At 45.4% G+C, this 26,391-nt stretch overlaps 1 protein-coding gene across 1 annotated transcript; it reads right to left on the reverse strand.

Moving 5' to 3' along the window:
• Positions 1-1,064: 1,064 nt before the first annotated feature.
• LOC146199880 (uncharacterized) lies at positions 1,065-26,391 on the reverse strand. Its single transcript, XM_084592213.1, has 11 exons — positions 26,371-26,391; positions 25,399-25,755; positions 19,335-19,504; positions 18,224-18,365; positions 16,643-16,864; positions 13,172-13,333; positions 12,046-12,171; positions 10,097-10,227; positions 9,448-9,622; positions 4,040-4,379; positions 1,065-1,185 (listed from the first exon to the last, which is right to left on the reverse strand). Exons 1-11 carry the CDS (start codon positions 26,389-26,391, stop codon positions 1,121-1,123), a joined length of 1,911 nt encoding a protein of 636 aa, XP_084448339.1. The 3' UTR covers positions 1,065-1,120.

Consider the following 26,391-nt stretch of genomic DNA (forward strand, 5'->3'; position numbering starts at 1 on the left):
TATAAAGCCCGGTTTAACCAAGCCTTATGAACGTGCCTTAGTGGCCTATAGGGGTAATTTGAATGCCAAGGTCCTAGCAGGTTGGTTCTGACATAACCGTCCCATGTGAAACGAGAGACCCAAGTTGGCAGCTCCTGCCAACTCCGGCCACGCCACACCCGCCGGCTCCGACCACGCCACACCGACCGCTTGAGTTGGGAGCCCATCTCTGGTTTTTGTGTCACGTGGGTAAAATGTGGCTACCGCCGCGCCACGCCGATCGCTTGAGTTGGTAGCCCAGCTGTCACCATAGTGTCACGTGGGTGTGACGTCAGAGCATCACGTGGGTAAGACGTACGTGGCTATCACCGCGCTACGCTGAAGGCTTGAAACGTAGAGTAGTATTGCTTTTGCAATAAATGTATGACAGATACTGCGCCTTTGTCCCCCAATTGACTTATTACATTTAAATTGCACTGCTATCACATCATCACCCCCCGCATTTGAACTAGGCAGCCTACACACGACTTCCATTTTTAGTGTGCTGCCAACTCAGATCGGAATGGCGCTAACGGGTGCCATTTTTGGTGGGCCAGCCACACTGTGCGGACTGCGGTCGTTGCCATTTGCCACAAACCTCCACTATAGCAGCTCTTCATCATTCTTTGTCCCTCATTACGGCCTTCCCTTACGGCGTAGTTCAAGCTGCCTTAATGAACGTAGATAATCATGTCGCGACACCCTTCTGTCCTCACATGGACATTTGCACGCAACTGACAGGCCAACTGCATCCCCTCCACTTGCATTCTTACAGCTGCAGGGTGCTGTCGTTCTGCAATAAACGTGACGTTCCCGAGGCTAATAGCTTTTGTTTAGCTCCCTTATGGGTGTGATCCCTGACAAAAATTGGCAGCTGCCTCAAAGTGTGAGTAAACAAGAGGGCTACCACTCAGCATATGACCAATGATGAATACACTTTCGGCACAACTCGGTCGACTATAAAGATCACGAAGCGGCAAAGAGAAAGACTATCACAGAATGATCAGACGTAATCCAAAATTGCGAGACGGAGAGCAGAAGTTCGTTTCCGCATTGAAAATGGTAACATATCTTTTGTGCAGTGGATGCTTTATTCTTAATTCTAGACAAAGTCGTAACTGTTAAATCGAGCTGGGACGTCATACGCCATGGTGTCTGTCAGAGCCCCTGCAAGAAAAAGAAAAGTTGTTATAAGAAACTATTATAGATGGGAAGCCGGCTCAAGAGACACCGAGAAACACTGTATTGAATTCTCTGTTTACAGCAGAAATACAATGTAGGACTCTTAGATATATACATGTTTCTCTGGCAGCATTGACGCATTTAAAGCAGGGGCGATTGCACTCAACCATTGGCTGCTCTTTTTATTCAGATCAGTGATGTTTACTCTGAAACTGATTCCTTTGCCTTCGCTTTGTGCTCATCGACATAGTACCAGATCCATAGCTGCTGAGATTGCCGAGCACCCAAAAATCAATTCTGAGGATGATTACGACACTTAACCTAGCGTTGTAGCTTTTACGCAAATCAAAAGCAAAAGAGAATGCGAGGGGATTGCGCGGTAACGGCCAGCCAGACAGAGAGAGAGAGAGAGCGAGGGAGAGAAAAATCGACCGGCAATAGTAACATTGTATGTTACCATTATTCGTGCTTTTACATCCTTCCTTTTAAGCTAAACCACAGTCGTTATTCTCAAATTGCGGCAATACATTTACGCTGGATAACTTCAATTTGTCCTCCGAATGTAACTTCAATTTATCCAAGTTTTTCTATACAAAACCTTAGGGCGACAAGAAAATAGCAGTCATTACGACCATTTGACAAGCCTGGCCACACCTATAAATGGTCAGTGTTGTTGCTACTAAAATGGTCGCCTATAATTGCACACGAACAAAAGTTCTAAACATACGTTGCGCCAGGTTGCGATACTTTCAGAGCCTGGCTAATATGCAAATCAGTAAAATACAGAAGCGGACAGATTTGAGCCAGTGTTACATCTTTGCAGCAAACGCTCGTATGTATTAGGAATCATAAATGAAACACGCGAATTGATTTTTATTGGTAAAATTACGCAAGCGAGAGGATAATTTAGAAGATTATTTGTGAGAATTTTAACATAGCTACAGCTGCAATAAACTGAAGTGATAGTTAAATACTGAGATCTGTGCGAGTGTGTATGTATTCATACTGGCGAAAAGCACAATGGAGGGGTGGGGGGGGGCAGCGCTTGTTTCGTCCTTGTCAATAGCTAAAGACACAGAGATGGAGTAGAGGTGTAAAATATGAATAACGCAAACAAATTCCACCTGTGTGTATCAGGACGAATGCTAACGCATGCTGTTTAAGTTTCCCATTACTATTCAGTTAACTAATGAGTTAAGCTCTTCCTGCAAGATCAAAGCCTTCTTCCCTATATATATAAATCCGAATTTTGTTTTGCAAGGCTACGATTTCAGGACGCTTCATAATTGCACGCTGCATCTCGTACGGGCTGCATGCACCTGACTAATATTTTCTGCTCAGCAAGACTGACTTTCACTCTATTTTCGCGCAGTAAACTAAATTGAGTTATCATTCACGCATAAATGCTTCAGTTTCACCGTATTCTATCTGTTGGGTTTTAGTTTGCACACTGGGTAACCGCTACGGCGGCTTCGCTGTTAAACCTCAGCAGTTGAACCTCCGCCCCACGCGCGCAAGGTAGCGAGATCAAAAAGCTTCGTCGATTGTTTGGTGTTAGTAGATTGAGAATAGGTTGATTAGAAGCCCTGTTGAAAGAGCTGTTGTGGTGACTCTTAGCGCTTTTAGAGGTATTTCGTATTTACGCATCCTCCGGATTGGTAATGTCTGGTAATCGAGAAGAGAGAGCACCATTAGCATCAGGGGCGCGAACAAAAACAAAACAAAAACAAACAGCAAGCTCGCCCGCGTGACGGTAAATAGCTGTGCATGCCACCGTTCACTACGGTCGCTGCGCACAACACGTGTACGTACTTCTATTGATATCTGAGCTATGCTCCAAGCTGAAAAGGGAATACGACTCGATATCGAATAACTAGAAGCAAAAACGACACGATAGGTGGAGTTCTCATGTGGCAACTCGTCGTGCTTTACATCAACACGAATTTTTGTCGTGATAAGGTATTTTCTACACTATAACGCGACAGCTATAACAGCAATAATTTCTATAAAGCTGCAGCTTCGAGTACCGCCCCGCCCCCCTCCCTCAACAACCAGCCGACGTTGGTTGTGAATAGAACTAACCCGTCCTGGATTTTTCTCTGCATAGTTTACTTTTTGTACGCATTAATTTTTTCTAGCTTTGGGAAATAAGGGTTTTATTAACTGCCCACCTCTCACGTATGTGATTACCTCTAATTTCAAAGCAAGAATGCAGAACACTACAGCCAAAGACCAACTTTGCATCTCACTCGCGCGCTCTACCAATCCCGGCGGCTGACCGGCTGGGCTGCGCACAGAACCACGTGATGCCTCGCCGAGTTTAATTTATTATCGGCACCTCTGTGCTCATATGAAGGAGCTATGATAAAACAACTAACACCTCCAAAGCGGGTTTTGGCGATCTAGGCGCTATGCCTTGTCAGCATGCAGATGAGGAGAGGAGGGGGTGTGCATTCCACTGCGAGTACGTGGAATCCTGAAAAGCTGCTCGCGGATCCCAGTTTGAGAACCCTGCTATGAGCAATGTAAGAAAGAAAGACACTATGGATATTTACAAAGATAAAATATGTATACGATAAAACAACACTGAACGACATTGCTGACGCTGCAAATTTTTATGTTACAAAGGTATGTAAGAACATTGCATATACAGGAAGAGAAAGAGCGACGGCAAAAATTGCAACCATACACGTTGAGCATAATTATATTACTATTACTAGAATTTCTGAGTTCACCACAGGTTTTTATATATATAGAGGACTTCAGTCATGACAAAAAAAAAAAAAAATGTCTGGGGATTTTCCCAGCTGCGAATGGACAATTGTTCTACGAGTCTTACCGGCGGTGCAGGCAGTCATGAAGCAAGCTACCGAGCCGGCAACGAGAGCGCGGGCGGCGACACGGGCGCAATCGGGGAGCCTCCCGGGAGCCAGAGCCGCGTAGACGCCCAGCTGCACGCCCAGGGCCCCGACGCTGGAGAAGCCGCAGAGAGCGTGCGTGCAGAGCACCTGAGCGCGGGGTGACAACAGGCCCCTCTCGGTGAGGCCGATCATCTCGCTGTAGGCCACGACCTCGTTCAACGCCGTCTTGAGGCCCACGAGGTATGCGACGTGCGAGCACTCGTTCGGATGGAGCCCCATGGCCAGAGCCAGGGGGAGCAGCAGTCGGCCCATCACCCACTGCGGTTACAGGGAGAAGGAAGACTCCAGTTAACTTTAGAAAAGCTGCCACGTAAACCGCTTTTACGAGAGACATAGGGCAGAGATTTAGATATATTTTGAACTCGAAATTTAAACATATTCCTGGCACTACAATTTTAATAAGCGCACAAAGTTGAACACTTGTAAAGTGAAAAGACAAAATACTTCGCGGTGGTAAAAGCAATGACAACATGGAAGCGCTTAATGCAAGAGTAATGCCCTCACTATTGCACACGAGGAAGTACCGCGGGACTACAAAAACCCTGCACGTAGGCAGCACCTACTCAGTAGTTTTCGAGCATTGAACATATGACATTATGCGTTCACTGTGAATTTTGTCGCGTCATCAGCATAATTTTTACGTGCAAATTACATGATTATGGCTTTTTAATCACAGTGGTTACCGTCAATCAAGCTCTTCCTTCCGTAGACTATGATATTCTTTATAACCGTAAGGATTATGAGAATGATTTATCAATTTACCAAACTGCGACGTCAAGTTATAAAGCTGCTCGTATGCATTGAGCACCCCAAACATTTTAGGTTTTGTTAGTCGGTTCATGCCGTACGTTGAAGCTAGAAGTTGCGTTTCTACGTCTTCAGGAAACTTTGCCTTATCCTGCCTTTCAAATATCGCATTCAAATGGACCCAGTGGAAGTTTGTGCTACTGTCACGGCAGTGGTGACAGGTTCGAAATTTTGAGAGGAACTCAAATAAATGAGAGCAGTTTGATGGTGGCTGCTCAGCGACAAACTTGCTGATTTTCATGTTCCATCACACTAAAAAATATGTTTTCAGGATTAGCCTCTCCAGTGTGATATCACCTTCGCTTAGAGCTTCGGTTATAGCTGAGAGCCCAACGTCTTCTGCGGTGGATGGTGAACTCTACTGTGACTGTGCCGCTTCCAACGTTTTTTTCTTCTACACTTAACGTACATATCTCGCACTGAGTTCCCTTTCAGGTGTCCGAGATGAAAGAACTGAAGGAGTGGTTTTAGCGTTTCAATGGTTTATTCTTCTTTCAGTAGTAGATACGTCGTTTTGAGAGGCCGATATTCACGTTAAAAATAGACTATCGAGCTCGCCTGGTTGAGCAACAGGAAACTGAAAATATGGCTCGAGAAGAGCAAAACCATCCACTTGATCTTATTTTCCGGATTGACGACATAGAATAAGCTGTAGTTCTATTCCCTAATCCCCAACTTCGAACGCAGTTTCCTGTCAACACTTCCGCGGAAGCGCGAAGAACTATCAGACTGCAACAATAGGTCTCATGGTCTCAGCAAGGTAGTAACCCTTGAGCGGTCCAGACGAGTCTTACTTCTTGCCATCCGTTTTACCATGATAGGTTTCACTCTTCCGGTCCCAATTTTCCAGTAATAATCCGCTCTAATAAGGGTAGGCATCGAAGGTTCTTGAAGGTCTGCTGGCGAAATAACCTTGGTGTTTGAACCGATTCGTTTGATCTCTCGGATGATTTCTTTGGGCGGACAAGGAATGTGATCGCTGCATATTGTGTCCACTTTGAGTTCCTCTATTAATATTGGCTCTTAACCACACTCATCACACAGAAGCACACGAAGGGCGTTCTTCCATTTCTTCTCCATTTTTTCGCCACATACAGCCACTGTCAAGATTTTCTCTTTAATAATAACCTCGCTACCCGATTGGTGCGATATGGCGGCAGTGCTGGAACCGTTGACCCCCACCATCTTGAAGGAATCGGTAACGACCAGATTCGGTAATTCATGAGGTGCTAACAATCAAAGCCTGCAGGAACAATGTGAACACGGATTCTTTAGCTACTACGCTGGAATGCTGGATTCCGGTCGTCGGATAATATCACAGCTTTCTGGCGCCTCTGCGCTGTGTGTTCCGTCATCGCCTCTATTTATTTCAGTTAACGTCCGAAGAACAATAAGACTCGAGGATCCTGCTCTGGCTCTGTCAAGGCTGACGTAGAATCGTCTTGTGGTGGAGATGGAAACCGGGGTGTTGTTGGTGGCTTGTCTAGTTCATGAAAACGAATGAACATGTCAGAAGGAAGTGCTCTCAGTAAACCTTCCCTCAGCATAGAACAATACGTTGCAGAACTCATCCCGATTGCCTTCAAATTAAGCATATGTCCGTGAAGTTCATCATATGAACTGCGAAGCCGAGAAACGTTGGCCGATGAAAATATCGGTTTAAGATCCAGCAGACCTTGCCGGCGGTCTTGAACTACATGCCGTTCATCGCCAAAACATCTCTGAAGCAATTGGATGACATCCTTGTAGCAGTCCGCAGTTGACTGTATGCCAGCGGCTACTGAGGCTGCTGTCCCTGTCCAGGGCGTTCGAATGGTTAAACTTGCCTCCAGGGCTGAGTTGGCGGTTGTCATGTACTGTGAATCTATATTGTGGCTGAAATTTAGACTAGCACTATCGGGTTCCTTCTAATTTTAAAAGGTCCAGTTAGGGCACCGAAACTTCGCTTGGGATGCACCGCGTCCTTGACTTGACGCGCCGCCTGTTAAGATATTTGGATCCGGAGCCTGAGACGAAATCTCGCTGTGGTTTGAGCGACGTTGTCAATCTACGTAGCAGCGTTTGGTGACTCTCCTTCAAATAATTTGCCAGGAGTCTCCCAGAAGATCTCATCAATTTGCTTGATCTGCTGGTACAGCACTTCAGCCCTGTCTCGCTGAACTTTGACTTTGGGATTCGTTATGTCTGGTTCCTATCTAAGTGCTTCCTCCGATTCGGCGGTGACACAGTCAAGATGGATGCGGAGGCTTTGTCGTCGTCGCAGGCAACATTCCATGCTTAAATCAGAAAACCTCCCCGTTTATGTCGCAAGCTTGGCTCATCTTTTCTAATTCTATGCATTCCGTCATTGTGGGTGGCGTCGTCCTGTGAGAGTTCCTGGATTAAGGCACCATGTGATGGACCTCAGGGTCCACTTGCTGCTGTGTGGGCGTCTGAAAGGAGCTGTTACGTTCAGATCCTCTGTGCATGGAACTCCGGCATTGAAACACGGGCGTGGCCCTGGCTCGACCACTCAAGAGCCATCGCTTCCTGGTACCGCGGATGGGTCGCGTGACCACGTTGTGCGGAGCGCGTCCAGCAGCGAGGAAGAAGTTCTTCAACAGCGAACGAGAACGGCTGCACGCGGAGTCCGCTACCTCTTAAGGGCCCGAGGCCATCGTTTTTATTTTGGGTGGCAAGCGTCTAAAGACCCGTCTTAAGCACCTTCACGGAGTCTGAAGCCCGTACCACGCAACAGAGCGGTGCCTAGGCGGCCGCTACAGGAACCAACGAAGCTCTTCGTTTTTTCTTATATTGATGAAAATGAAGCGCTATTGCGCAAGAGGCGCGAATCCCCCTGTACTTGCAATTATAGTCACATATTCCGTCGATGAAATTCCATAAGAATTGAAATGGTCATTTATGTAAAACCAGGCAGTGTGAGATATAACGATGACGCGGTTGTGGTGCAGAATTCCAAGTATTTGAATTTATACCTACGCAGATATTAGTGGACGACAACAAACCTGTGTGCAAGATGCGGTGAAGTGGAATCCATAGAGCATTGTTTCCTACCTTGCCGGCGGTTCATACTTCAGAGAAGGAAGTACCTGGAGGTTCCCCTTTCTAGATTAGGACTGCGCTTGTTACTACCCGTCTTAGCGTCGTTCGGTGCGAATGCCAAGCGATTTGTGTTGGACACTATTTGTGAAATTTTCCATGACTACGTTATCGCATCTGGTAGGTTAACCTGTTCACCTTTCTTGAAGTTTTTCCACGTTTTTTTGCATCACAGGTATTGTGATTGTTATTTAATTACAACCACAATTTTTATAGCGGCATTGTTATAATTTTTCATATTCTCGCCTTGCGGCAACCTTGTGCTTGTATCTGAGTTTGTGTACGACAGCACACGCTGGACAATTTCCTCTGTTTGGTACGTGCCATTTTTCAAGAGGCGAACAATAACGACAGCAACTGTTCTACCACAATTTTTGCTCATTACCTCAAAATGAGAGCTCATTTATTCCTATAAGGCTGCCTTGACGCCGAGGTTCAGTGTATTGCATATGCGGACGTCTCTTATTGCACCAAAGTAAGAATCTCTAGGGAAATTTTCATGAAAAGAGCGTGCTGGCCGTGACTTACATCAACAATCATCACACACGGATTTCTTTTAGAGTGAGTGACTTTTATAATGGTCCGGAAGAATCCAGAATTAGTATCTCTAAAACAACTCGCGAATTAGCATTTTCGCACTCAAGCAAATGCCTTCTCGAAGCTGCAAAACGGAAACACCGATGACGGAGTGTTTTCTCGCTACTGAAAATACTTTCGTGGCCCCGTGTTTGATGAATAAAGATTCATTTACTAAAGTGACGAACGTCCAAATTTGTTTCCCTTTTGGGCAAGGAAATAATTTTCGGACTTGTGTAGAAGACCGTATTGGGCATCAGCTTCTTTTGGATGCACCTTATGACTGGACTGTAGGCCAAGAAACCGGCGACTCCTTTATTTTTCAGCGCCAGTCAGAAAACGTAATCTTGTCTAAAGCCCTCTACTCCCTTCCTTTCAAACTCTTCTCATTAGCTAATATTCGCGCCTGCTCTGTTACTATGGGCGAGAGTACCATCGGTGTAGGGCCACACAAGAAAAAGCGGATGAAGTCACAGCGGCCAGCAACCTGTACATTATCCGTAAGTTACCTCAGTGATGAATGCTAGCTGCTACTAACACCTACAGTGCGAAAAAACTACATTGCGAATCGCCCCGATTGCGAAGCCATTGATGTGAAAGGCATTGAAAATAGAAGTGCCTGAAATTTAGTACTCGAGGGTCTTAAGTGGCCGCAGCTCTGTCTGTAGCCTTTATTGGTATAGGCGCAGCTTTGTCATTTCTCGAATAACACCGAAAATACTAAACAAGAAATAGAAATTTCATTTAGATGAGTCCAAAAATATTTATCTTTAGTCAGGCGGCCATCCAGTTTACGCAGTATCTTCAAAGTGATCATAGAATGTTAGGCAAGTGCTGTACTCACGTTGAGGGTGACGAAGTTCCAGCCCAGAATGGCTGCCAAGTAGGCGACCACGGCGTCCGCCAGCGCAATACAGGCCATGAAGCCGAGCAGAGAGGCCACCACGTTCGCTCCCACCAGGAAAAGCGAGGACACGCCGTGACTCATCGACTCGAGTACGGTGCAATCGGGGCGCCAGCTGCTTTGTGACAGATGCATCGAAAAATCTAAGTGATACTTCATACTCCAGCTTAATAAGAGACTAAGAGCGGTAGCTTTATTATGCATAGCCTCATGTCTTCCCTCAGCAAGCTCTCGGCAGGATCAAGGTCTCCCCATTTCCGCATTTCCGCGCACGAGTCCACCTTCACTGACCTGCATCCCTAAAGGCTGAAGATACCATGCACCATATTTAACGAAGAGACGGTGATCCTAAGGTCCTTTATTCACGACATACGAAAGTAACCTAGGTTGGACCGAACAACGATATGCCTCCACACGCCTACGACGCTAATAACACTAGGTTCGGACTTCCACCAGTTTGAGTTCTGACAAAGGCACACCGTTACCATCGGCCACATATCCACTACGCGAACTTCAGCTGGAGATGCCTGCATCGCCATAACGCATATTTGCCCGAAAAGCATTTTGTGTTGATGAATTCCACTCTTACCTTTTCCGAACATCGCTCATCTTTTCTCGACTGGCGCTGCTCTCCTCTGCCTCTGGGTAGAGCAGCTTGGAGAAACCGAGCGCTGCCGGTGCGGACATCAGGGAGGCAGCTATCATATGCTCAGCCTTCACCTGCCGAAATTGATTTTGAATTTTATAGATATAATGTAAATGACATAAAAATAGCAGCTGTTTGTTTTGTGTACATTCGTTTTTTTCCGCTTCAGTGGAATAGTTATCTTCAAAAATTAGTTATTACACGAATAATTATATTGCCAGACAAAACTGTGCAGTAATTGAAACTTGGCAGCATTAGAGCGGGCGTCCGGAGCTAGCCCCCCCCCCCCCCCCCCCCCTCCCCATCTTGGTGTCTCGAAAATAAAAATCTAATAGGGAGAGAGTCATGAAATTTCAGCGGCATGACGTCGCGCGTGTAAGCAAAACACATCACCACAGATGCACTGGAGGATAGTGATGGCATTAGTATGAAGTTACTCATTGGTCCAGGAGGTGGTGAAATAACAATATTGAATTCTTAAAAGGTCAGGTAAAGTGTGAACAGTACGGGAAAAATTGCCGCAAACATCACTATGACATGCAAGAGTCTAAATTAATTGCGCTGAAAAGGAAATTCAGGTTACGTTGGAATTGAACTGGTAACGTTTATGCCTAGAGTACGAGATGCTACCCCTGGGCTATTGAAGCACGTTCACTGGACATGCTAAAGCTTGGTTACTAAAACATAGAAACAAGAGGGGACACCCTAGGTCACTGAAAGGAGGACCCACTGACGCTATTGCACCATACCCTTAGGGCAAAGGATGGGCTAAGCGGTATTCCGCTTCATGCATCATTTGAACGGCGCCAGCTTCACCTATGGTCATGTCAGATGAAACCATGTTGGCAATACTATTACTTGCGGAGAGAAAAAGAAATGCCATTTCTCATAACTTCTCTCCACAGAGCTATCTCCGATTCCATCTATCTTCAGCTTTTTGTACAGCTTCATTCAACAACAAAGCAAGTGATCACCCTGATAGGGTAGATACTTTAAATTCCCTAAATTTTCATTGAAGTAAAAGTCCCTGTCACAGACTCTTCCGCTGGTGATTTATATCAACCGTGCTGAATAGTTCACGTTCTCTAAATATCGGCTTTAAGATCCTTAATGTTGGATGCCTAGAGCATTGAAGACATTTATTCCAGTACTTGTTCACAAGAAATATATATACCGGCAACAACGCTTCGAGATTTTAGACGTAGGTTGTAAGGCGCCATTTTTGCTTTTCTACACGAGAAAATTGAGTTTACTGTCGGACGTTTGCTTTGCCTATAGCAATGAAACTCAGAAAATCACTTCCACATCCCTGCATCTAAACATCGCTCATGTTAAGCTGGCATGTTACCAAGCAGCTGATAAAAGAGAGTGCGAAAGTAAAAGCTACTTTTTCGTTCAGCCCTTCGAAGTAATCTCACCCATATTACTTTTTGGAACAATATTTTACTCTAACGGCAAGAGATGGTACCTCAGAATTAACAATCAAGGCCAAACTGTATAAAGTGCGCTGTGTAAAAACGAAAGTTATCTGAGAGTGCAGTAGGGGGCGCAATGATTTCACGAATGGGATTAAGACCGAGTTCTTGAAGGACATAGAGCCCTATTTTGGCGCTGGAAAGGCGTACCATATGCATGTTCCGGTGCTGTTGTAGTAGGTCGCTAATGAATGTTAGGAGGTTTGTATAGTATCCGCACTCACTTAACACCTCTGTGGGGCGTTGAGAGCGGCGCTGCATCCTGCATTAAGCCCAACCTCAATCTTACGTCTTTGATACTGGGTTAGAGTGAAATATGAAACTGTATAGAAGTGCAGATACGTAACGATGTTTCGCTCCTCACTGCCTCGCAAAAGCTAAGCAATGCGGCAGCTAATGAGCATAAACTGTGCTCACGCCAAGCGCAGTGAAGACGGCGAAAAGGCTTCCGGATATGGTGGCGAATCCGCAGGCCATGACGGAATGCAGCTCCGATTTGGTCAGCTGCTCCAGGTACGGCTTGATAAGGAGTGCCGAGTCGGTCTGCGCGACACACAAGGTAATAATGGCAGGGTTATCAATGAAGACCACCGCGGACATGTCTTGAAGGGAGTGGTAGTTGTTAAAACATCAAAGAGTGTGACAAAGCATCAAAGTAATTTTGAGTTCTAGCTAATATAGCGTTCCTTTCTTGCTCTTGACTGAAAATGCAGGTGCCTAATAAAATCTAGTAGGATTACAATTTCATGTCGTTCTCAAACTCTACGCATCTTGTGCATAGCACTGATGCCTCTGAAGTCAGTACCGTTCACTTCGGATTTATGTTATCTTAAAATCACTCAAAGTCAAGCATGTCGATATTTTAAAGTATGCAATTGTCTGGAATGAAGTTGCGAATATTAATTCGATTTAAAATGTTTATTGGAGCGCTGCTATACGGTTAAAAAGTAAAGCCTTCCTTGTAAACACATGGATGCTGTCCATGATGTGAATAATAATAGACATTACAATCTCACATGAAGCCATGACCTGGAGTGAAACATGTAGTACACGAGAAGCAAGATAGGGGCATTTAGTATCAATTTATTTTTCTTCGTCAGCTTAAGGTGTCGAAGTGGCTACCGATAAAGCCCTCCCTTCAACGCCATATATATTTTGATCATAACAAAGAAAATGTCTTTAATGCAGTGTGGCCGCACGTGCAGTGCGGCAGTATGGCCGCGAAAACATGCTGGCTGTTCATTTGCACGATACAAAACAGAACGTGAATCTTTAGTTGGTTCCTTACGTAGAATTATTGAAGTAATTTAGTTCATAAATTTATAAAATTCATAAGTTCATAAAATAAAAATAAAAAAAGAGGCGGCATTTTTATTTTAACAAGTGTTCGTTTAGCTGGCAATACAGAAGAACAAGATTGTATTTCACGAGACTGTGCTCCAAAGTTTTTGGCTGATGCGATATGTGACAAAACTAACAATGTGATGTCTGAATTTTCCACAGCCACACATGCCTTAGGTAAGGAAAACTAGAACGAACGCACCATGCCCAGGAAGACGTTGCAGGCGGCGCAGTAGGACTCGCAGGCAGCCGTGCCCAGGACAGCCGTCATTAGCCGGCCAAAGCGGAGCGCCAGGAACTGCAGGACTCCGTAGTGGCAGAGGACAGACACGAGTAGCCCGAAGAATACGACGGTTGAGACGATCTGCAGGAATGAGGATGGCGTTCACAGGTGGCGTGGGAAGTAGATAAGATATATAGAAAACTTGGTCCGTTTCACAAGCTATTTGCTGCACTGCTAAATGCATGGGCGACCTGGCTGAATTAGGGTGAACACTATGCGTGACTGTGCCTTCACTCTCGTGTCTCCGAAACGGAACAGCATGAACAGCCCAGTCATGTTCGCTACACTGTGATTGACACAGGTCGCCCTTGCCTTTCATAGTGCAGGAAGCCCTTTGCAAAATGTAGTGGCCACGGTGGTACGCTGGTTTGCACCGATGTGCGAACGTCAGAGCATTGGACCAGATGTTTGCAGAATTGCAAATGGCTTAAATTAAAATTTGATCTGGACTAAGTTCTTTGCTAATAGAGTGCAGCGAAAAGTGCTTTCGCAGAGCATATTTAAAATGTCAGCTCTAACCTGCTAACCTGCTCTCATAACAGGTGGCCATTGGCAAGAAAAACTAATGAGGGACTACGACCATAGATTTTGTGCAAGTACTATGCATCTGCCTTATTCACGAATGTGTTCGTTTGTGCCTTCATCAATTACAATATACTCATCATGCAGTAACAAGCATCCACATCGAGTGAACACACACACACACACACACACACACACACACACACACACACACACACACACACACACACACACACACACACACACACACACACACACACACACACACACACACACACACACACACACACACACACACACACACACACACACACACACACACACACACACACACACACACACACACACACACACACACACACACACACACACACACACACACACACACACACACACACACACACACACACACACACACACACACACACACACACACACACACACACACACACACACACACACACACACACACGCGCGCGCGCGCGCGCCCGCGCGCGCGCCCGCGCTTTAATGAAGCCGTTTGGACGTATTCGCGTTGAATAGAGTAGCGTGTATGCATAGGGAACAAGCGTTCCGAGTAATTTTCGTCTCGTGGTACCATTTGGAGAGGCTGGTACTACCAATGCAGCCATGCCATGTCATAACGTCACGCTACCCATCGGCCATTCTGTGCCTGGCTCTGTCACCTGACAGAGGTCATGTGCCAACAGCATAATCGTGATATTTTGCTCTCAATGCCGACAACGATGAATCCCGAATTTAAGTTCAAAAGCATCTATCCAGCCATCTGTCTCAATTGTGACGCGAGCCGTTGTCGATGTACTGAAGCGGCGAGTGTGACGACGTCATGCTGGACAGATACGTCTGCAGCAGGCACCACTTCCTTTATACTCCTTGCGCTCCATTTCCCCCTACGGCATCAGTAATGTACTTTCATGCGGTGTCAGGTTCCCCCTCTTGCGCATCATAATTGTGACGCAATGACGTAGGTAGCTGTAACTGTATGCCATAAAATAAAAGAAAGTTTAACACTTTGGCGTACTTCGTGCCAGCCTCTCAAAGCCAGATTGTCAAGGAAAGGTCGTCAATCTGAGCTTGAGCTGAGTCAAGCTGAAGGATATTGATCCAAAAGACGTGGCCAGAAGGCAAGAAGACGGGAAGAGAAAAGCCAAAAGAAGAACTTAGTACTAGCTGCTGAAACACCAAAAGTACATTTAAAGAGCAGATGTGTATATATTCCTTACAGTGCACAGGCCCTGAAAGTCAGAAAAGGGAGCGGGGTGCTCTATCACCAAAAGGTCATTTAAAAAGCGGATGGCGCATCTCTCACTCCTGTGCATAGGCCACGAAAGTCGGAAAAGGGTACGAGCTGCTAAAACACCAAAGAGACATAAAAAGTGCATGGCGCATATCTCTCTGCCCAGTGCACAGGTCATCGGCAACAAAGTAGTGGCGAACTGGCCACCTGCACGTCGGGTTTGTCCCATCTCATCTGTTACTTGCAATGATCTGGAAGGTGGAGACCTCACCTAAGGGGAAGTGTTCTAAAAGTATTCCACCGCGCCTTGCCTCGTCCTCTGCTGGTTTGGTTATCGTTTGCTCGTGGCTTCTACAGATATGCTGGGGAATGCGTATAAACGGATGCTTTATATGTATCGAACCGAGAAAAAATTTTTCATAATTTTAAAATTGCATTCTGATGAGACTTACGCAGTTATGAGCAGATTGTCACATCCGCTCACTTAGTAAAGAGCTAAGAGACAGAGAACAAACGATAACTTTAGTCTACTGGAGCTAGCTGGTTTTGAAAAGTGAAGCAATTACTGCGTAAAAAATACTACGCGAGGTATCAGCCCGTCGCGTAAACACGGCCGCTAGCCACGTTTGACTTTAGAGCAACCGCAGATGGGGCCCCTCTTCATGCCATTGGGTAAACTCGGTCGGTAGCCACGCTGCGCCGCAGGAGGACGAGGAGGAGGACAAGAAAAAGCTGTGTCGGCTTTGCTTACACAACCTACCGAATTTAATTAAAGCTAAACCCCAGCTAGTTTTTTCACCATCCGACATTCTTCGATAGGTAAAAGAGTGGCTGATTCGCCAGGAGAAATAAAAGAAAAATTTTCCGTCATGAATTTTGCTGAAGGTGGCATGAGACAAAACGAGGGCCTGATTTCCTACTTGAGAAGTGCGAAACCTAGTTACAAAGATTAATTCAGTCTGAAGCGATGGTTCATGCTAGAAGCCGACACGTTAACATAGGAAACAGCCTACGTAAGGAAAGCCCACGTTAAGGCTCGTTTTTAAATGGTAGTTGACGCATGCGCGCTCCAGATAACGCTATCCAATAAGCCCGTTATATACTGCTACCATATTTCGTAGCGTTAGAGCGTCCTTTAGTGAAACACATTGCGGGGCATGTTAAGATATATATATTCGAAGAATTGGAGTGGAACAACGACAGCGTTTCGCCGTTGTTGCGCTTGAATTCGTAGAAGTCAGAAATTTGCCTGTTCTCTCATCGCTTGTTTGCCAGCGCTGCCAAAAAATAGTAAAATGAAGTTGAATCAACGATGTCTCTAGCACAGTTACGGCGACGGCAGTAGAAATGATACACATCGATAAAATGTTATATCTTAATTGCTTATTTTATTCGGCTGCTGTGAGCTTGTATTTCATCAAGCTGCACTGCTGACCGCATAATGGCTCACACCATGGCCACTGACTTCTGTGCGTCTTCGCTCGAGAAGCTCATAATTAAAAATTAGCTTATAATAAAAAGATATGTAAAAATTGGAGGACAGTTTGACTTCTTTCTCAGGCCGAAATGACTCACTATTTCAGGACAAGAAGGCTGTCCCAAGTATTTACCGTGAATGCGAGCACGGGCTCCTGGCGTGGCAGGCCACCCTCGAGCTCTCCCGTGCTGAGGTATCCAAAAACGAAGCTGGCCCCACGGCCGGCGAAAGAGACAACTGCGGTGACCTTTTCGGCGATGCAAACTAAGGCTCCTCGTCCGATGTGCCACCGAACGAGTATCAGGCCCAGGAGGAACTGGAGAAGCAGCCCGCTCAGCACTGGATGCCATTTGATCTGCAGCGGACGGCAGCGCAGCTCGGACGTTTATCAGCCGAGAATGCTCCACAGGGCAACACGCGTTTCCACTTCAAGGAATGTGCAGGTACTCGATGCCATAGCGTAGCAGTCTTTTATATATAAACTAGGCCCGAACCCCAGCGCGCTAATCAGGGAGATCGACTGCTGTTTCAGAGTAAGCGATTATAGCCCGACCACTGGGCTCCAGTTTTTATGGCGGCAAAACGCAAAGCATCCGTGTAGTATAAGATGTCAGTGTGGGCTAAATAACACCAAGTTATCACAGTTGTTCCAAAGCCTAACATGGTGCCGTTTTCAGATGTTAAAACCTATACTCCATACCCGTTGTTTGCATTTAATTCTACAAAATATCTTACGTTATATTCGAAAAGTAGGCTTTCGACTGAACAAACCACGAGGATTACACAAGTAACACCCAAATCACGCTATCGCAGTAACCGGTTTTTCGACCACTGAGAGCACCCATAATATTTTATTACAAACTCGAAGCCCATTGAAATGACCTTCTCAATCTGTCTTAGTAGCAGTAAGCTTCAGCTACAGTAATTTTGCGCGTTTCAAAGTAATGGTTGAAAAAACAAATGGCGCGGGATTTTAGCGGTTCCTGTTACAACCGAGCGTCCTGGACAAGATGCTTGTGACAGCAGTTCCAATTTTGCGGCTGCGGACATGATTCAGGCAAAATGTCTCTGCCACTGGAGTTTTAAATGCACACGAAGCTCCCCATTGTATTTAGGGTATGCTTAAACAACTGTGTTGCTCGTTTCTTTGCATTTCTTGCTCTGAACTCTAACTTATAATCACCCTGCTAGCTGAATGTATTGAAACCGAACTAAATAGTGCGTGCGACAGCATCAAGAACAAAATAAATTTCTATTTGTGCTACAGCAACAGAATACTCAGTAATTGTTTCAGATTAGCGACATTTCAGAAATGTTTAAGACAAACCCATATCTGGGTGCGGCAGTTTGTGTACATTTCAACGTTAGAAGCGACAAAGCACGGCGCATTGATGGACCCCGTAATGAAATGGCCCGGATGTGTTTAGGTGATAAGCGGTTCTTTAACGTACTCTAGTACTATACGGCCAGGAAGCAGGTACTTTGACGTTTTGCCGCGGCCTAAATAGGGCTGAGAAATGTTATTTGCAACTCACGACCTCGGGATCACTAGCCAAACGCTGTAATCACAGGGCCATCACGGCGCCATCTTTGAGGTTCAGTTGGAAGTAGTATTTAATTGGGAGAAGCTATCAACAAACAAATATGAAGTATCTCGAAAGTTGACCGAAAGCAAAGTGAAAGCTGTGGACTGGAGCGCGTATGTGATCCATGCCTTGCTGCGATTTTTAGAGAAGATGTATCCGAATGCGACAAGGAGGACCATTCCGAGTGCGGCAGCGATGCGGGACCGGTCAAGCCTCGAGTCGATAGCCACGAACAGTACCACGCCAAACAGCACTAAAACACAGGTGATCCTGCAGAAATCGCAGCAAGACGCATAAATTTATATATTTATGGTTACGGTACTCGGCGTACGTTTATTTATTCACTTATTAATTTATTTGCATACTTATAAGGTGATGACATGCAACGTTTATGCTAGGGTAATGGTGCACCACTGTACATTAATTCACGTGATACAGTCGAGGCATATTGTGTTAGTGATACAGGCACTGATACATGCTCGAAGGCGCTGAAGTGCGTATACTAACGCTATTAAAGTTAATAATGCTTTATCTATATCCTTGAACAAAAGGAGAGGTAATAAACATGGTAGAATACGTAGTTATGGCGAGAGACATCTGTGGGTATCGACATAAAACCTCCGAAGACTTATGCAGTATGTCTAGGCAGTGCCACTCTAAGTGCTATATATTAGCTCAGTGTCCCTTATTCATTGTTGATAGCATATCCGTAAGAATGCATCTTTCCAGAGCCCTGTTGAAAGGGCAACATGGTTGTGTTTGGACAATAGTTGTTCATAATCGAAGTAATATTGCTTATCAGTAATTATCGTAAAGGATGCGGCTAAACAACCTTTCGTCACCTTTTATCATTGCACACTGTACAGATGTCATTAAGTTCCACACTACGCTTGAAAGTTTTACTCCTGGAAACGATTTACTTGGGGTATAAGGAAAATCGTTAGATTTGAACGACTTCTTTAAATTAGTGCCACAATCCCCAGATCACTGCGTGTGAGATAATTCACGTGTGCATTCAAGTTGACTTCACTGTCTAGATGCACTCCTAGGTCACGAACAATACCAACGCAATACATACGACCGTTGTTATCAGAGTAAAGAAACAAAATTAGTTCTTTTGACATGAACTAAATAACCATTATTTACAAGGGATTCCGGATAAAGCGCTTCGTGCCTACCTAGTAGTAAGAGATATATCATCTTTTTTTTTTGAAGATCGCTGCACTTTTGGATGCGCACCGTGAAGAGAACTTGCTTGTGGTGAGCTGAGACACCTGCTGGCCCGCGCTTTTGGCCAGGCCGGAAAATCTCTTTGTGGGAATCCGGGAAAGGCAGAACCCGCACACGAGGCAGGCGTCCAATGCAGTCAGAATCAAGAGAAACAGTCCCGAGCCTTGACACCAAGGGTGCTGCGTGCAGTAAAAAGTGTTATCTACCACCCTACAGTAAGAAGTGTGATGCAAAATAGTGAACAATAAAATTATTTATTCTCATTTATTTTAAATAAATTAAAAACATCGCAAATATAAAAGATACGCTTGCTGTTTATATACCAAAGCATTGAGCCCGCTATCCCTCCAGGAATTGGAAACGCAACTGGGTTCCTTCAGTTTCCCCTTCATTTCTTTTATTTCATAGCCGCTTCCAATTGCTTTCATTTTAAATCTGTTCTATATTATCACTAATTTGCTGGCATATTTAGGTAACATATTCTGCTGTTATATGAATTATTAAATACTTTTGTAGCAGCTGGCCCTGTGCTAGCCTCAGATAATGTCATCAAGATGGTAAAATATGTTAAAATCTCAAACAATAATTATCGACAACTACATTGACATGACACAGATGGGATTTCATTAAACATTATAGCAGTGCGCTCCATAACTTCACATATATTTTCAACATACAGATTCCAGGTTTGGTTTTTATAGTTATTCGCAGGAGACTCAAGGCATCGCCCAAGAGTTGTCGATAAAAATGTTCTTAGCGAGCCCAAATGAACTGTACACTGTCTGTTTTCGACATCTATAATGACACGGTCATGATATCAGATTCTGCAATGGCTTCATGGACTGTGTTCGCACGTAGGACGTGCTATGCTAAAAAAACAACAAAGAAAATCAAATCTTGCATATTTATGAGAATGGAGTTTCCAGGATGTTGTATAGAAAAAGCACACCTGGTGTGCTTACCAGGCCAATACAAAAGAAGGAAGGGGTTAGACAATTATCGTTTATAGTGCAGAAAAAGTGGGATTCTTTATGTACAGTCTTTCTCAAAAGTCCCGAAGCCTAACGATTTTCATCTAAGCCGCAAAATGAAGCTGTCGCGGCCCCATTCATACAAAAGGGCTTTGAAATTCCGTGAGACAGCTTCTTTCCCTGATAATAAATAATTTCCTAGAACTTTACATGTTATTTGGCCTTTACTGATGCCGTTCTATTTTGCGGCTGAGACAAAAATTCTTTGACTTCAGACTTTTAACTAATACATAGCTCCAACCACACTTTAACATGGAGCTCGTTATCAGCTTCCTACAAATTGTACATGGCGGCATTGTTATAGTAATGGGCTCAATCTCCGCTACTTTCAGTTGTTTACTCTAAATTCAACGTCTCATCAGATACGAGGCTTAACAGTGAGTTATAGGAAAGGTTACGCTTTCACAACGTTCCCAGAAATTAAACTTTGCATATGTGTTTCAAGAACGTTATGTTCCAAAACTTTTTTGGCGTTTGCGAAAAATTTTAATTCCGAAAGTAGATTTATAGTCCCCCAGTGAATTGAGCTATGAGGGAATAGTAGAGGGCTTCACAAATTTCAATCACCTGGTGTTCTTTAACTTGAACTAACATCATTCAGTACACAGATGCTTTGCCTCTCATTTATGTAAAAAAAAAGCAAACAAAAACAAAGGGGTCTTATCATTCATAAGGACTTGAGCTGTGAGGGAAGTGGTAGTGAAGGGCTTAAGAAGTTCGACCAAGACGTGTTCTTTAACTTGCACTAACTGAGACAGTACGCGGGCGCATTGAATTTCGCTGATATCGGAAAACGGAGGGGAATTAGCGTCCATAGTGACTGGAGCTATGAGGGAATCTGTGTAGAGGGCGTCAAATATTTCGACCATATAGGGTCCATCAACTTGCACTAACAACCAAAATTGCACGGGTGCGTTGCCTTTCACTTATATCGAAACTCGGAGGTGACAGCATCCAGAGCGACTCGAACTGTCAGATGAGCTGTAGCAAAGGGCTTCAAATATACGAAAGGTTTAATGCTGCTGAGCTGAATGTGGAGACAAAGCTTTTGGCTGCGGCGACCGAGAGTTGCATCCAACAAAAACAGCGTTCCATTGAACGCACAAAATTTCACCGGCCTTCTAGGCAGAGTCCACTTTCACGCCCTACGCATGAGATGCGCCGCCCCACGGTGGCGCAGTGGTTGATGAGATGTCCGACTATACTGTGCCGAAGTACCCGGGTACCGCGGCTGCGTTTCGATTGAGACAAAGCAGAGAGGCGTCCATGTGCTGTGTGATGTAAGTGACGTTAAAGATCACCAGGTGGTCGGAATTACTCTATAGCCCTCTACTACAGCACCTCTTTCTTCCTTTGCACTTTGACTCCAACCTCCCTCCCACCCATAAGGTTCTCTCAGGTGTCCACAGAACAAGCTTGACAGATATTGCGCATACCTTTCCTTGAATCAATAATAACAATTATTATTATTACGCGTTGCCCGCAGATGCTTTCCTGCTCCACTCAGTCGGTTTGGGGGGCGCGCACGTACGCAGTGCGGAAACGTCCCTTCTCCTTTCCGCACAGGCGCGCTCATCTGCTGGGATGCCGCTACCCTACTCCTCTGTGTAGCGAGAGAAGAGGCGGAACACCTGTGGAATGGCGCAACTGGCTACTATGGTAACAGCGCATGCGCAGTAGTCTCCTCTGCCCTGCTACGCGATATGAGCTTCTACAAGCATAATGTAGCTTTAGCTACAAAATTTGTGTGCTGTGCGATATCAGTGCTCGTTAAAGAACCGCATGATCGAAATTTTCGGAGCCCTTCACTAAGGCATCGCTCATAGCCTCAGTCGCTTTGGGACGTTAAACCTCAGAAACCAAAAAAAAATTTCGACTCCCCACAGTTCTTTACATGTACAGATGCGGGCATAAGTAAACAGAGCATGATTTTCCGCTGAAATTACAGTCACGCCTTCTTCATTGGAGATAAGAAAACATTATTTGTCCAAGTGAAAGCAAACTGGCGTTCAGTACCAGTCTGAACATACTACGACTGCCAGTTTCTATTATGCGATGCGTGAAAAATTTTAGAAGGAAATAGCGTCCTGCGTTTACTTTTGTCCGCACCCGTACTAACAACAACAGGGGGTGGTAGAAACATTTACTGCCAATATTACAGAGGGTGGGGGCATTGCCCCCTACATGGCATTGAGAGCCCCCTCCATGTACAGAAGGGTTTCCTACAAAGCAAAGTAAAGCCCTAGGAGGGCTATCCGATCGAGAGTAGGGCCACCTCTAGGGAAGGAGGATGAGGGAAAGAGGGCAGGTGAGTAGTGTTTGTAGAATGTCACCAGTTTTGCCACAGAGTTTGCAGGAAGAAAATAACTGGTCAGGAAAGCGGACATGGAGAAAGATGGGGTATGGGGCTGTGCGCGTTTGTAGCTTGCGCCAATGGGCAGCTTGTGTTATTGTGAGATTCGGGGCAGGGGGGCGTAAGTCCTCCTATTTTCGCGGTGATAGATAAGGATGCCACGAAAGAACAGCAGGCACTCCCCGGTATCTGAGGAAGACTGTTCCTCACCAGCCTGGAAAGAGACCTCGGGCCAGGGAGTGAGCCTCCTCATTACCGGGAAGACCAGCATGCGCGGGCGTACAAGTAAGGGTGACAGATTGTCGGGGTTGCCAAAAATACAAAAGGCGGTGGGTGCTGGGGGACAATGAACCATTGAAAAAGTTTAGTATAGCTTTTGTAGAATCCGGAATTATTTTCTTAGCGGGTGTGGATACCATGGCTAGCGCAATGGCTGCCTCTTCCGCCTCTGTTGTAGAATCGGTGAGAACTGAGCAAGCAGAGAGAAGTTTCACATGATTGTTAGTAACTGTTAGTACCTTACGATGGGTGTTTGCATAAGTGACCGCATCTACATATGCTACACTGGGGTCTTCTCCATATTGTATGTGTAAGGCTAGCGCCCTGGCTGTTCTGTGTTTCCCGTTCCATTCTGGGTTCATGTTTTTAGGAAGGGGGGGGGGGGTACCAAAACTTTGCAGCGAATTGCAGGAGGTAATGAGGTGCCGTTAGATGAGAGTCCTATTGGGGATATGTGCAGAGTAGAGAGCAGTGCGCGACCTGCTGGTGTACGCGAAAGGCGGGCCGTCTGGGCTGTCAGCGTGGCTTCACGGAGGTTTTCATACGTATTATGGGCCCCAAGTTTGAATAAGCGGAGTGTTGAGGTGCTGGGAGGAAGGCGCAGGGCTTTTTTGGACAACTGCAGAGTAAAGCGCTTACTCAATCGCGTTCTTTGCTAGTGAGGGGTAAGTATTGGTAGAGCGCATGCGACTCTGCTGGTAACGTATGATTGTGTGAGGCGAAGTGTATTTTTTTCATGGAGGCCTATTTTCCGAGACGCTACATGACGGATTAGCCGAGTAGTTTGAAGAGCATGAGTCTGAACTGCTGTGATTACATCCCTATATGCTCCACGGGAGTAGAGAGTCATTGCTAGTAACAGTACCCGGGTACCTTGCCTTTCACGTATATCGAAAAGGGAGGTGACTTAGCCTCCCACATTGACTCGGGCTATGAGGGAATCTTTGTAGGAAGACTTCGAGAATTTCCATCCCGTGAAGGTCTAACTTGCATTAGCATGACAGGATACACGGAGTCTTGCCTTTTGCCTAAATTTAAAAACCGGGGTACTTTGTGCCTCGTAGCGACTCCGGTCATGAGGAAATCGGTAGAGGATGGCTTTAAAAATTTGTACCACCTGGAGTTCCTCAACTTGCATAAGCATCATACAGTAAACGGGCGCCTTGCCTTTCGCTTATATCGAAACCCGAGGTGACATAGCATTCATCGCTGAGAAAAGCTGCAGCGGAAGGCTTCATAAATTTGGCAACCTGGAATTCTTTACCTTCCATCAACCTCCCACTTTTATGGCTGCCTACCTTATACAGAAAAACGGCCGCCGCGGCTGGGGTCAAACACGCGTCACAGGTATCAGAAGTCGAAAGCCCAAACCTATGATCCTCGTGGTGGTTCAGATGAAGAGGGAGGAGGATAGAACTTGTTCAGCGGCTATGTCAGTCGGCCCAGGTTATTTTAAATTAACAAAATGAACACGTGCAAATCAGCAACACTCCTGTTTCTAAGAGACAGGAAAGTGACGTGCACCGAGCTGAAATTCGATCTGTGGTGATATGTGTTCTGCAATGCCAGTGCATGTTAAAAATCCACTGGTAAAAGAAGTTATTCCGGAGTTCGTCACAATGGCCCAGACTTCTCTCTTTCTGCTTTCACTGCCACCTTACCCTCTTCCATGAGGTGCGCTTGATGTGTCCACAGAGAATGTGTCACATGTGGCGCGTTTCCTTTCCTATACACAAATTATTATTTATTACATAAGTAGCTAAGGAAACATCGACTAAATGCTCGCTGACAGTTTACAAGACATTGTGCTTAGGCGGTGTTAAGCAGTGATCTACGGAAATAACTTTTTTGCGAAGAAATGACTGCTTTAGAATTTGGTGGAAAGGGATTCTTGGGAATTGTGTGTAATATTGCTCCACAACCTTCACAAAGTTTGTTAAGCACATCAGAAAAAAAAAACTAATATGGACACAAACAAGCGTCGCTATTGTTTAAAGAATCTTACACTTTTTATGAAATCACATTCCTTTGCTCACGGTATATATAGAGTACACCAAAAAGTCCAGCAATAGTGCAGCTTCCGGCAGTCTCACTTCCTTTCAACAGGTGTCCACCAAAGCTGGATGTTTGAAGCTGCGCATTTTCTTTAAGACTACACAACTACAGGTTTTATGATGTATGGTTTGATGAACCATGGAATTTGAACAGGGTACCGAACATGAATGAATCATTCAAGGCCGCTTCAATGAATAGGAGAAACCGCTGCTCGAGATGATGACTGTTGCCTGGGTTGGCGCTTTTTGCCTCCATATGCGCTTTCTGATTCCGTAGTATACAGTTTTCCAGGTAGTTAACGAAATTGCAAATTGCATGTTTAACGGGTGGTCCTAAAGTAAAGTAGCAATCTGACCTCTGGGTCCCATCCGGTCTCGACGAATGCGGTGAGCAGGGCTCCGTGGGCCATGAGCAGCAGCAACAGCCTCAGCAGCCGGGGAAAGTGGGCCACTATTGCTGCCCAGGGTATCTGGCGCTTTCGCACCGCAACAGGGAACGGAGGAGGTAGCGCCTGCACGCCGTCTCCGCAGTGTGCGCCATACGCCAGAGTCGTGGTGCTGTCCGTGGCACAGCCTGTGGCTGCGGAGACGCCAGGGGTTAGCTCCGCTAAGACGCCCGCGCTTTCGGGCATCCGAGAAAGGATGAACGACATCACGCTTCGGGTCTCATCGATGGACTCGTCGGCCGAAGCCAGGCTTTCCTCCGAAGCACGCTGCAAATAACAAGGGAAGGATGTGAAGTAGGTACAATGAATACCAGACTTCGATATACGGGTCTACAGCTCAACAGCGTAAGTTGATGCACTTGTTCAAACAGGTGCTCTGCTGACTAACAGAAACGCAGACACAAACGTTGCTTCCTTGCGTTTTTAGTGCCTTAAAGGTGGGGCTGTTTCAATGTGTTGCTGATTATAATTGAGAACGCATGCTTGTTAAGAGAATATGCAGCAGTTGATCACGTATTAACTGTTAATTGCTCTAGAACAGTTCAGATCAAGACACAAGATGTAAATGCGAGGACTGGCTACGTACCGCTTAAAAGTTAACCACAGTTGTAGGAAATATTTTAAAGCACGCATCTTTCATATTTTATTAATACGCTATCAAGACCACTGTCCGCGCTTACCTCTAGCCTGCTAAAGTTGATACTAAATTACTTTTAACCCGCAAAAGAAACTCATAGCCTCGCATGGAGAACACGATATGTTGAGACCACTGAGCACACAAAACAGGTGGCAACGAATTTTTAAATATCTTTCATTTATTCTATTAGACGCGCGGCGAAATCAGAGGCACAAATAGCTGGTTCTTTACGGCTTAGAACTTACCCTGCCTTTAATTCGGGACAT

This window comes from Amblyomma maculatum, chromosome 2 (assembly GCF_055883805.1).
Source record: "Amblyomma maculatum isolate TAMU_Amacu chromosome 2, ASM5588380v1, whole genome shotgun sequence".
Classification (NCBI taxonomy): domain Eukaryota; kingdom Metazoa; phylum Arthropoda; class Arachnida; order Ixodida; family Ixodidae; genus Amblyomma; species Amblyomma maculatum.

What these genes read in the sequence shown, in the direction of transcription:
- LOC146199880 (XM_084592213.1), bottom strand. Translation starts at nt 26,391, where the DNA reads ATGTCCCGAATTAAAGGCAGG. An exon ending in AGACCGGATGGGACCCAGAG is followed by an intron (nt 19,505 to 25,398) that starts GTCAGATTGCTA and finishes TACTGCACGCAG; the next exon opens with CACCCTTGGTGTCAAGGCTC. An exon ending in ACAAGCAAGTTCTCTTCACG is followed by an intron (nt 18,366 to 19,334) that starts GTGCGCATCCAA and finishes CGATTTCTGCAG; the next exon opens with GATCACCTGTGTTTTAGTGC.